This window comes from Cherax quadricarinatus, chromosome 4, assembly GCF_038502225.1.
Source record: "Cherax quadricarinatus isolate ZL_2023a chromosome 4, ASM3850222v1, whole genome shotgun sequence".
NCBI classification, from domain to species: Eukaryota; Metazoa; Arthropoda; class Malacostraca; order Decapoda; family Parastacidae; genus Cherax; species Cherax quadricarinatus.
This window is the reverse complement of record NC_091295.1, coordinates 20,305,742-20,318,874: the sequence shown is the minus strand read 5'-3', so window position 1 is coordinate 20,318,874 and position 13,133 is coordinate 20,305,742. Positions and strand designations below refer to the sequence as shown.

The window sequence follows — 13,133 nt, the reverse complement described above, 5'->3', positions numbered from 1 at the left end:
CTCAGCATACAAGTCAGCGGCCTCAGCAACTTCCTCAGCTTTAATCAGGTTACGTTCTCTAATGAATGTTCGTATCTGGTGAGGAAGAGCTGTCAGGAACTGGTCAGCAACCATGAAGTCTCTAAGGGATTCATAACTGCGATCAATTCCTGAACTCTCTATCCAAAAGTCGAACAAACGAAAGAGTGTTACCTGTAACTGCTGAAAGTTTTGGCCATGCTGTAAGGTGGCATACCTGAAATCTTTCCTGTAAGAATTTGTGGTTTTTTGATATGCTTTAAGGATCACCTTCTTCAGTAGGTTATAATTACATATGATATCCTGCGACAAAGTGGCATAGATATTCAAAGCTGTACCAGAAAATAACATTCCTAACCTGGTAGCCCAGGTGTCAGTAGGCCATTCATAGAGGGTAGTGGTATTTTCAAACCTAATAATGTATGAAGTAATATCTTCACCCTCTGTGAAGGGAGGTAAATTAGGTGTTGGAATATGTGCACTAGCTGCATGATGTTCAATTACTCCTTCCTCTAATTGTTGTTGTGTAAGAGTTAACTTTATTCTCTAATTCAAGGCGAGCTTTTTCGAGCTCGCGATCTTTTTCTCTCTTAACTCAAGTTCTCTAGCTTTTTCCTCACGTTCTCTAGCTTTTTCCTCACGTTCTCTAGCTTTTTCCTCAACTTCTCTACCCTTTGCTCTTTCCTCAAGTTCTTTTAATTTAACTTGTTCCTCACGTACTTTAGCTTGTTCCTCACATACTCTAGCTCTCTCCTCACGATCAAGTCTGTCGCGCTCCTTTTTGTCTTCTCTCTCTCTTTCTAACTGTCTATCTTGGTTTTCGATTCTCTCTCCTTTTTCTCTTCTCTTGCGATTCTCTCTCTCCTTTTCTTCTTCTCTTTCAATTTTCTCTCTCTCCTTTTCTTCCTGTCTTTCCCTTTCTAACTGTCTCTCTCCTCTCTCAATTCTCTCTTTCAATTCTTTCCTGGATCTTAGCACTAATGAAAGATTCTAAATTTTTCCCTGTTATTCCTAACTTACTTCCAGCGTTCATCCAAAACTGGTATTCCTCCATACTTGCAAGAATAACTTAAACTACCAGGGGAAAAATGAAACGGGTATCAAAGAAAACGGAGGGTTCAATTCCTGCTCCGCTCAAACTGTAAATAAACCGGAGGGCTCGATCCCTGCTTCAATTAAACAACATGTATTAATGAAAATGAAGGGTTTTATGCCGGCTCCGAGCAAACAGTAAGTAGAATGGGGTCCCTTGACCATCCAATCTTCTCACCAACAAATCAAGAGTGTCCTATGACAGTTCCCTTGATATAATAAAGATCTCAATGAAACAAATTGTCACTGGAAAATCTCAGGTCCCTAGAGTCTAATCCTCCAAAGTGTTTCAAGCTCACACAAAAATAGGTGGCAGAATTAACTAGTATTCCTGCCTTGACTTGACTTACAATAACTTGAGACTATAACAATCACCAAATCTTTTAAATACCTGTACTGTAGTCCTACCATAGAGAATAAGAACATAAGAACATAAGAAAGGAGGAACACTGCAGCAGGCCTGTTGGCCCATACTAGGCAGGTCCTTTACAATTCATCCCTCTAACAAAACATTTGCCCAACCCAATTTTCAATGCTACCCAAGATAACTATCCACTCATATGCAAGTCCCACTCAAGTCCAACCCCTCTCACTCATGTATTTATCCAACCTAAATTTGAAACTACCCCAAGTCCTAGCCTCTATAACCCAACTAGGTAGACTGTTCCACTCATCAACTACCCTGTTTCCAAACCAATACTTTCCTAAGTCCTTTTTAAATCTGAACTTGTCTAATTTAAATCCATTACTGTGGGTTTTCTCTTGGAGAGATATCCTCAAGACCTTACTAATATCCCCTTTATTAATACCCATCTTCCACTTATACACTTCGATCCTGTCTCCCCTCATTCTTCGTCTAACAAGTGAATGTAATTTAAGGGTCTTCAATCTTTCTTCATAAGGGAGATTTCTAATGCTGTGTATTAATTTAGTCATTCTACGCTGAATGTTTTCTAACAAATTTATGTCCATTCTGTGATATAGAGACCAGAACTGGGCTGCATAATCTAGGTGAGGCCTTATTAATGATGTATAAAGCTATAATATAACTGCTGAACTTCTGTTGCTTACACTTCTTGATATAAATCCCAGTAATCTGTTTGCCTTATTACGTATGCTTAGGCATTGCTCTCTTAGTTTAAGGTTGCTGCTTATTATAACCCCCAAGTCCTTTTCACAATCTGTATGGCTAAGTTATACATTATTTAACTTATAAGTACTAGGGTTGTGAATACTCCCGAGCTTCAGAACCTTGCATTTATCTACAATGAACTGCATCTCCCACTTTTCTGACCAGGTACTACTGAGTTTCTCTAAATCCTCCTGAAGTTCCCTGATATCTTCGTTTGAATCAATTATCCTACCTATCTTTGTGTCATTGGCGAATTTGCTCATTATTATATTATTATTATCACACTGGCTGATTCCCACCAAGGCAGGGTGGCCCGAAAAAGAAAAACTTTCACCATCATTCACTCCATCACTGTCTTGCCATAAGGGTGCTTTACACTACAGTTTTTAAACTGCTCATATCACTGCTAATTCCCTCATCAAGATCCTTGATATATTATAAACAACAACGGGCCCAAGACTGATGCCTGTGGAATGCCACTTGTTACAGATCTCCACTCGGATTTAACCCCATTTAGGCATACTCTCTGGTTCCCATTGGTGAGCCATGACTCAGTCCATGACAGCACTTTTCCCCCAATCCCATGAGCTGCCACTTTCTTTAACAGTCTCTGATGTGGTACTCTATCAAAAGCCTTACTAAAATCTAAATAAATAATATCGAATTCTTTATCCTGATCAACAGCCTCAAAAGCTTTACTGAAGAAGGTTAATAAATTAGTTTGGAAGGAATGGTCCCACATGAATCCATGCTGAGTACCATTAATCAAGCTATGCTTATCGAGATGGCTTCTTATACTTTCAGCTATAATTGCCTCAAGTAATTTGCCTACAATTGAGGTTAGGCTTATTGGGCAGTAATTTGATGGTAACAACTTGTTCCTTGCTTTAACCCCTTCAGGGTCCAAGGCCAAAATCTGAAGTGGTGCTCCAGTGTCCAAGATATTTTGAAAAAAAAAAAATTATTTTTTTCTTACAGAATTAAAGAGCATATTTTTGTGAAGGTAATAAGACAAAAAAAAAAATTCTGATCAGTACTTACCGAGATGCAGTGCCGAGAAGTTTGTCCAAAATGACGTGGTGGCGGCAACATCAACGAATTCCACATATGCGCATTATTTTATTTAGCAGTTTTTATAGTTTTTTCTTTTCTTTTCCAATTTTTTTTTTCCTACTAACATTTGGGGCCTGAGAGACCAATACTATATATAATGTATATATATAAACTCACTGTATTGAACACTATAACCGCACTAAAGTTATTATCATATTATTGTTTACCACTGTTGTTTATTACAATAAACATGCAAAATCTTGTATAATACTAATGTTCTAACATATATTTACATATTTACAATCACTGGACATGGTTTTAGAACTGAATGATTACTCATGGCTGGTGGTAACCGTCTGTGGTATGCAGCGTTGAAGTTCCAATGGTAGATTCGTGATGGAGTTGAATCTTGATTCAGTCGAGCGAATTCTGGCAAGGTCGCCACTTGTGAAGGCTTACTCAGCCCTGTAACAACTTCAGTCAGTATTACTCAGGCTGGCTCCTCCTCAGGAAAATTAATGCATAGAAAAAGAACAAAAACTGACAAACATAAACACTTTATTATTTAGAAAATATAAAATATAAAACACTTAAATATGAAATATTGATCCTACATTAAAGAAAATGAAAAATGAAAAATATAAATGATATCTGAATTCAACACTAATATACATGTATATATAAAACTTGGGTGTCTGGTGTTGGTGACACTGCGTGTTGTTGAAATCGTAGCCGTTGCTGATGATGTGGGGGAGGGGGTCGCAGGTGTTGGTGACAACCCACCGGCTCGTTCTTCACAGAGTCTATAGCCGTAAATAATCTATCCAGATGACAGGAAATCAGGTTCTTTACCGCTGCAATGATGAGGGGTTACGTCCTGATTCTTCATACATGTGCACAGGCAAGTAGATAAAACATGGGACGTCTCAGGACGTTAGTCCGTCTCCTTCAATTCTACTCGTTGGTTGGCAGGTGACCCATTCTGTCATTCCAAGCTGGAAAGAGAGACAGGTTACCCACTGCTTAAGAAATCACTCTCCATGATAAGTACAATACCTAAAAGACGTGGTGATTATTAAGACATTTAACATAGAGCAAGACTGAAAGGACTAAGTTTATTATTGGTCAAAAGTGAAGCTTTCAACGAATAAGTCCACTAGAATATGAGCAGGCATGTACTTACAGTAGTGCTGGGAGCTGTGAGTCGAGTGATTACTGTTTGGCCGGAGCCCCACACGTCACCTTTCGGGGGGGGGGGGGTAAAGAGGGAGGGGAAGGGATAGCGGGAGCTAGACTCACCCTACCTTAACAAGCAGCCGGCAATCAACCTATCACTTTCGGGGAGGGGGAAAAAGGGGGGGAATAGCGGGAGCTGGACTTACCCTACCATAACAAGTAGCCAGCAATGAAACTATTGTTACTATATACTTCCTCGCTACTCCTATCTATTGAACTTTTCCCTCACAACTCCGCTATGCAACCTGTAGCTGTAGGAGTATCCCAGGCTAGTGTCCTAGGCCCACTCCTCTTTCTCATCTACATCAACGATCTCCCCAATGCATCCCAACTCCTTAAACCAGTTCTATTCGCAGATAACATTACATATGTCTACTCCCATTCAGACCCAGCTGTACTTAGAAACACTGTTAACAATGAACTGCTAAAAAGATGTATACTTGGATGACGACCAACAAACTCACTCTCAACATAGACAAAACATACTTCATACTGTCTGGCAACAGTCTCTCTTAACATATTGTTAAATGAGATCCCTATATCAAGACACAGAGGGCAAATTTTTTAGGTCTTCTTCTTTACTGTAATCTTAAATTTCAGTGGGATTACCAAAACTGTTGTCCAGAGGGCTGAGGAAGGGTTGTTGAGGTGGTTCGGACATGTAGAGAGAATGGAGCGAAACAGAGTGACTTCAAGAGTGTATCAGTCTGTAGTGGAAGGAAGGCGGGGTAGGAGTCGGCCTAGGAAAGGTTGGAGGGAGGGGGTAAAGGAGGTTTTGTGTGCGAGGGGCTTGGACTTCCAGCAGGCATGTGTGAGCGTGTTTGATAGGAGTGAATGGAGACAAATGGTTTTTAATACTTGACGTGCTGTTGGAGTGTGAGCAAAGTAACATTTGTGAAGGGGTTCAGGGAAACCGGCAGGCCGGACTTGAGTCCTGGAGATGGGAAGTACAGTGCCTGCACTCTGAAGGAGGGGTGTTAATGTTGCAGTTTAAAAACTGTAGTGTAAAGCACCCTTCTGGCAAGACAGTGATGGAGTGAATGATGGTGAAAGTTTTTCTTTTTCGGGCCACCCTGCCTTGGTGGGAATCGGCCAGTGTGATAATAAAATAATAATAATAATTAAATTTCAGTCCCATACCCATCACATTACCAAGAAAATTTCCAAATCAGTTGGAATCCTTTCCAAGATATGATACTATATACCACAAATGACTCTCCTTACCCTGTACCACTCTAATATATCCTTACCTCACCTATGATATTTGTGCCTGGGGCTCAACCACAGCCAACCACCTTAGACCCTTAATAATCCAACAAAAAGCTGCTGCATGGGTGATAACCAGCTCCTGTGCTAGACAGCACACCCCACCACTTTTCAGAAGACTCAACTTGCTAAATATACAAGACATACTTTTTATTGTGCCTACTGCATATACAGAACTTTAAACTCCACTGTAAACCCTTCCCTAGAACTACTACTTGACAGTTACAATGGAATGCACAGCCACAATACAAGGCATAAGGCACTTTTCAACATCCCTCGAGTAACTCTCACTATGCAAGAACGCTATGCACATAAAAGGCCCAAAGATCTGGAACTCGTTTTTTAGTGCCAGGAAGGAAAAAAAAACTGGCAGGAAATGGCAGAAATCGTACACCAAATCCAGTCATTCCTGGAGTGGAACCACAGTCGATGGCCTCCACTCCAAACCAACAGATACAGATACTAATGCTGAAAAAAAGTCCCCCCCAGGACCACCAATACCACCATTCATCCACATTCTTCTTTGCAAATATACAGGGTCTAAAGCCAGCAACGAACAACAAAATACCTTTCATCCGTGGACTGCTTGCAGAGGCAAATGCAATGTTCGCGGCTTTCACAGAGACCCACATAAAGAATCACTTGGACAATGAAATATGGATCCCAGGTTACAACCTATACAGATGCGACAGAGTGAACAGGCAAAAGGGGGGGGTGGGGGTTAGCCTGTATATCACAGAGTCACTTGTTTGCACAGAACTGCTTAATGCCTCAAATGATGTAGTGGAAGTTTTAGCAGTAAAGATCGAGAACCAAAACCTAGTTACTGTGGTAGTCTACAAGCCTCCGGATGCAATGTCCCAGCAATTCCAGGAACAGCTGTTAAAAATTGACCACTGTCTGGAAAATCTGCCAGCTCCTGCCCCAACATCTTGCTCCTGGGGGATTTCAACTTAAGGCACCTAAAATGGAGGAATCTTGCAAATAATGTTGTTGCAGTGATAACACCAGGAGGCAGCTCTGACAAGAACTCACACACACACAAGCTTTTAAATCTCTGCACAAAATTCAACTTAAACCAGCAAATAATAGAGCCTACTAAACTGGAGAATACACTAGACCTCATCTTCACTAACAATGATGATCTGATACGAAATGTCACCATATCAAAAACAATACACTCAGATCACAACATAATCGAGGTTCAGACATGTATGCGCGGAGCCCCAGACCGACATAATGAGATTAGTCATGAGGAAGCCTTCACCAAATTCAACTTCAATAACAAGAACATAAAGTGGGACCAAGTAAACCAAGTCCTAACCAATATAAGCTGGGAAGATAGACTAAGCAACACAGACTCCAACTTATGCCTAGAACAGATTAACTCGGTGGCACTCGATGTATGCTCAAGGCTTATTCCTTTAAGAAAAAGGAGGAGTAGATGTAAAATAGAAAGAGACAGGTGCTCCCTTTACAGGCGACGAAAAAGAATAACAGAGCGGCTAAAAGAGGCCAATGTATCTGAAATGCGTAGGGAGTCACTGGTCAGAGAAATAGCAAACATCGAACTTAAGCTAAAGGAATCTTATAGGAGTCAGGAATCGTGGGGAGAACTAAAATCCATAAATGAAATCGAAAGAAACCCAAAGTATTTCTTTTCCTATGCCAAATCAAAGTCGAGAACAACGTCCAGTATTGGGCCCCTACTTAAACAAGATGGGTCCTACACAGATGACAGCAAGGAAATGAGTGAGCTACTCAAGTCCCAATATGGCTCGGTTTTTAGCAAGCCAGTAACCAGACTGAGAGTCGAAGATCAAAATGAATTTTTTATGAGAGAGCCACAGAATTTGGTTAAGACAAGCCTATCTGATGTTATCCTGACACCAAATGACTTGGAACAGGCGATAAATGACATGCCCATGCACTCTGCCCCAGGGCCAGACTCATGGAACTCCGTGTTCATCAAGAACGGCAAGAAGCCCCTATCACGAGCTTTTACCATCCTATGGAGAGGGAGCATGGACACAGGGGTCATCCCACAGCTACTAAAAACAACAGACATAGCCCCACTCCACAAAGGGGGCAGTAAAGCAATAGCAAAGAACTACAGACCGATAGCACTAACATCCCATATCATAAAAATCTTTGAAAGGGTCCTAAGAATCAAGATCGCCACCCATCTAGAAACCCATCAATTACACAACCCAGAGCAACATGGGTTTAGAGCAGGTTGCTCCTGTCTGTCTCAACTATTGGATCACTACAACAAGGTCCTAGATACACTAGAAGACAAAAAGAATGCAGATGTAATACAGTGGACCTCCAGTTTACGATATTATTTCATTCCAGAAGTATGTTCAGGTGCCAGTACTGACCGAATTTGTTCCCGTAAGGAATATTGTGAATTAGATTAGTCCATTTCAGACCCCCAAACATACACATACAAACACACTTACATAAATACACTTTCATAATTAATCGCATTGGGAGCTGATCGTAAACCGGGGGTCCACTGTATATACAGACTTTGCAAAAGCCTTCGACAAGTGTGACCATGGCGTAATAGCGCACAAAATGCGTGCTAAAGGAATAACAGGAAAAATTGGTAGTTGGATCTATAATTTCCTCACAAACAGAACACCAAGAGTAGTAGTCAACAGAGTAAAGTCCGAGGCAGCTACGGTGAAAAGCTCTGTTCCATAAGACACAGTACTCGCTCCCATCTTGTTTCTCATCCTCATATCTGACATAGACAAGGATGTCAGCCACAGCACCGTGTCTTCCTTTGCAGATGACACCCGAATCTGCATGACAGTGTCTTCCATTGCAGACACTGCAATGCTCCAGGCGGACATCAACCAAATCTTTCAATGGGCTGCAGAAAACTATGAAGTTCAACGATGAGAAATTTCAATTACTCCAATATGGTAAACACGAGGAAATTAAAACTTCATCAGAGTACAAAACAAATTCCGGCCACAAAATAGAGCGAAAAACCAACGTCAAAGACCTGGGAGTGATCATGTCGGAGGATCTCACCTTCAAGGACCATAACATTGTATCAATCGCATCTGCTAGAAAAATGACAGGATGGATAATGAGAACCTTCAAAACTAGGGATGCCAAGCCCATGATGACACTCTTCAGGTCGCTTGTTCTATCTAGGCTGGAATATTGCTGCACACTAACAGCACCTTTCAAGGCAGGTGAAATTGCTGACCTAGAAAATGTACAGAGAACTTTCACAGCGCACATAACGGAGATAAAACATCTCAATTACTGGTAGCGCTTAAAGTTCCTGAACCTGTATTCCCTGGAATGCAGGCGGGAGATACATGATTATATACACCTGGAAAATCCTAGAGGGACTAGTACCAAACTTGCATATGAAAATCACTCACAACGAAAGCAAAAGACTTGGCAGACGATGCAACATCCCCCCAATGAAAAGCAGGGGTGTCACTAGCACGTTAAGAGACAATACAATAAGTGTCAGGGGCCCGAGAGTGTTCAACTGCCTTCCAACATACATAAGGGGGATTACCAATAGACCCCTGGCAGTCTTCAAGCTGGCACTGGACAAGCACGTAAAGTCAGTACTTGACCAGCCGGGCTGTGGCTCGTACGTTGGATTGTGTGCAGCCAGCAGTAACAGCCTGGTTGATCAGGCTCTGATCCACCAGGAGGCCTGGTCACAGACCGGGCCGCCGGGACGTTGACCCCCGGAACTCTCTCCAGGTAAACTCCAGGAACAGGTCAAGGATCCCCTGACAGCTTATAAATTTAGAACTTTGCTAAAAAAAAATTGTCTTATCTCACAGTATTAACCAAATCGACCTAAACATCTGCTAATTACTTTCATTATTTGACCTCATGGCTTTTAATTCTGCCATTCCATAAAATATTACCACCTGCACCATTACTTGTAAGGTAGATTTTGTGTGCAATTTCAAGATTATTTTATTGAACCCTACTCCACCTTACTACCTCTCACTTGTATTAAGTTTAAATAAGATTGTAAAACAGTTAACCACTATTACTTGTCTAGTTTTAAGTATAGTTATTATGTACAGTGTACTATTATCTTATCTAGTTTTAATTAGTTACTATGTATTAGGATTAGTTTGCCTGAAATGCTTCAGCATGATAGTGGCTATCTTTGTACTTAGCAAATCAAAATTGTAATTACACATTGTAACCTTTACAAAGAAATAAACTTTACTGTAAATTGTTTTATAATAGCTGAATCACACATTGAACTTCTTTTTTTACATCATTTGTGTTGTATCATAACAGTAGAGAATGTATGATAATTCTTATATTTGTCTATACTTTTTGATTTCAGAAATCTGAGACTGAGAGTGGCACTATGACATGCAGTACAGCAGACTCCATGAAAATGATGAAGGCAAAGATGAAATCGCAAAGTTTATTGAGTAGAATCAGTTTAATCATTATTAATGGTCTAGAGCATGCCTTCTACACCTATGGTACTGCCATTGCTCTCCGTCCAGCTGTTTTCATTACTTTGTGTGTAATTATTACTGCCAGCTTCTCTACAGGCTTACTTAACTTCACAATGGAAGATCGCCCATTCAAACTTTGGATACCCCAGGATTCAGATTTTATTAAAGTGATGGAGTGGCAAAAGGAAAACTACCCAGCTGAGTTCAGACTTCATGTTTCTATATATGAAGCTGAAAATGTATTAGACAAAAGTGCACTCCTGGAGATGTTTAGAGTCCATGAAGCTGTTGCCAGTGCTTCAACAGTCAATGCAACATGGGACTCGGTGTGTGCCAAAATGCCAACGATAGTTAACTCTTTCTTCAGTCGCAAGAGGAGAACTGTGAACCAAGATATAATCTCAGGAGGACAGAAGATGCATCTCAATGCATCACTGAGAACAAAGCGAGATGATGAAAAAAATGGATACGACTGGAGTACTGTTCTTGATAGAGGGATATACTGTGGTTTTCTTGAGACAATGGAACAAAAATGTATGGAACACAGCATCCTTGAAATCTGGGGATATGATGAAGAAATAATCAATAACCTTACACCGGATCAGATCATCAAGGATGTAAACACAGCAGAAATAAGTGCTGTTTTTGGTTTCCCAACAAACTTTACAGAATTTTTGGGAAAGGTAGAAAAAGATAGTAAAGGACGAATAGTTAAAGCAGGAGCTTCTAAGCAGATGTGGATTACTCGCATAAACCTGACAGCAGTCAATGATGGCAGTTTCGTGGATGATGGAGGAACTGGCATGGAAGTAGATACTGTTAGCTTTCATTGGGAAAAAGAACTTATTAAAGCTGTTCTTAATGAGAGTGAGCGGCCAGACAATATAACTGTATATCTCATGGCATCTTCAAGCTTTGGTATGATTAGTGAAGATACAATAATAGGAGATATACAGTTTTTGGCTGTTGGTTTTGGTGTAGTGTTTATATACATTCAAATCATGCTAGGAAAATTTAATATGGTTGAACAAAGACCCTTATTATCACTGATGGGGTTATTGTGTGTTGGAATGTCAATTTTTGTATCATATGGAATTTGTTCAGTGTTTGATGTGCCTTTTGGCCCTGTAAACAATGTTTTACCTTTCCTTCTCCTTGGGCTTGGAGTGGATGATATGTTTGTAATAATGCAAGCATGGAACAACCTTAGTCAGCAGGAGAAAAAGCAAGAGCTAACAGAACGAATTGGATATGCTCTGAAGAATGCTGGTGTTTCTATAACAGTTACCTCTTTAACTGACTTTGCTGCCTTTGCTATAGGCAGTGGAACAGTTCTACCAGCACTGAGATACTTTTGCTTGTATGCTGCTGTGGGAATAGCTGCTGTTTACTTCTTTCAGGCCACATTCTTTGTAGCCTGGTTTGTATTAGACCAGAGAAGGTTAGAAGATAATCGTCATGGATTCATATGGTGCTGGCAACTTAAGAACTGGACTCCTAACCAGTGTAGTCAGAGAGATCTCTGCCAGACTTTCTTTAGTGAAGTTTATGCTAAGTTCCTTTTTAAATTTCCAGTGAAGATCTTTGTTCTTCTTGTGACAGCAGCTTTCTTAGCAGTGTCCGGATGGGGACTTTCTAACCTACGACAAGAGTTTAATCCTATTTGGTTCCTTCCTCAGAGCTCCTACCTTTTTAAGTTCTTTATGAAGCAAGAATATTATTTTCCAACATCTGGGGAAATGGGATTTATTTATTTTGGTAAAATGAATTATTTGGATGAGCTCCCAAAAATTGAAGAATTAATGACACAGATGAAGGAAAGTGAATATATTAGTGAAATTGATAGTTGGTATTTGAAATACAAAAGTTATTGGGAAAAACAAGGACATTCAGTGCCTGAACCAGATGAAACTGAGGAGGAATTTCTTGATCAACTTGGGATGTTTCTTCATAGTCCAAGCGGGTCAAAATTCCGTATTAGGAATTTCCATTTTGATGGAATCTTAAACTGCACAGAACCAGCTCCTCAGATTTTGGCATCCAGTATAGAATATAAGCATCGTTACTTTTCAGGGTCACGAGAGCAAATCAGAGCAATGGACGACCTCAAATCTATAGTACAAAGAATGAACTTCAGTGGTTATGTGCAGCCTTTTGCACGAGCATACAGCGGTTGGGAGACAGACAAAATTATTGAAAAGGAGCTCTATCAGAATATGGGGCTTGCCATGATGGTTGTATTTATTGTGACACTTGCTCTGATTGCAAACTTGATCACTAGTGTGATGGTGTTATTGTGTGTTATAATGACACTTGTGGATGTGGGAGCTCTAATGCACTGGTGGGGCCTCACTATTGACACTGTTTCATGCATTGATATTGTCTTGGCCATTGGCCTCTGTGTAGACTACGCTGCTCACATAGGCCATACATTTATGACTAAGAAAGGAACAAGGAATGAGCGTGCAAGACTCACGGTTGCCACCATCGGTCCAGCTGTTCTAAATGGAGGCTTCACCACCTTCCTAGCTTTTGTCTTCTTAGTCAACTCAGACTCGCATGTCTTTATCACATTTTTTAAGGTAGGTAAGATGATAATATTCTTACATGATTTAACTTGTAGAATTAAATAGCTTTATGAATGATCATTTAACAGGGTTTACAAAATTTGCTTCATAAACTCAGTTTTTTGTATAGTGGAGCCCCGGATTTTGTAGTCGTCAGGTTTCGTAATGTTCAGAAATAGTAACGTTTTTTTCGTCAAAACATTGGCTTGGTGATCGTCATTGAGCTCGCTAATAGTCATTCATCCCGAATGCGTCCACACAGCAACAGTGACCCGACACTCAGTGTGCCATTGTTTA

The 13,133-nt window shown here is 40.4% G+C and overlaps 1 protein-coding gene across 8 annotated transcripts in view; it reads left to right on the top strand.

Annotated features, from left to right (window-relative positions):
- Positions 1-13,133, top strand: part of LOC128684174 (patched domain-containing protein 3-like) — a 167,339-nt gene that overhangs the window by 84,523 nt on the left and 69,683 nt on the right. For all 8 annotated transcript variants that reach the window (XM_070095142.1, XM_070095110.1, XM_070095140.1 and 5 more), the window contains one exon: positions 10,149-12,851. In XM_070095142.1, coding sequence (XP_069951243.1) covers positions 10,173-12,851 — 2,679 coding nt within the window. In that variant the 5' untranslated portion in view covers positions 10,149-10,172. The remainder of the gene's footprint in view (positions 1-10,148; positions 12,852-13,133) is intronic.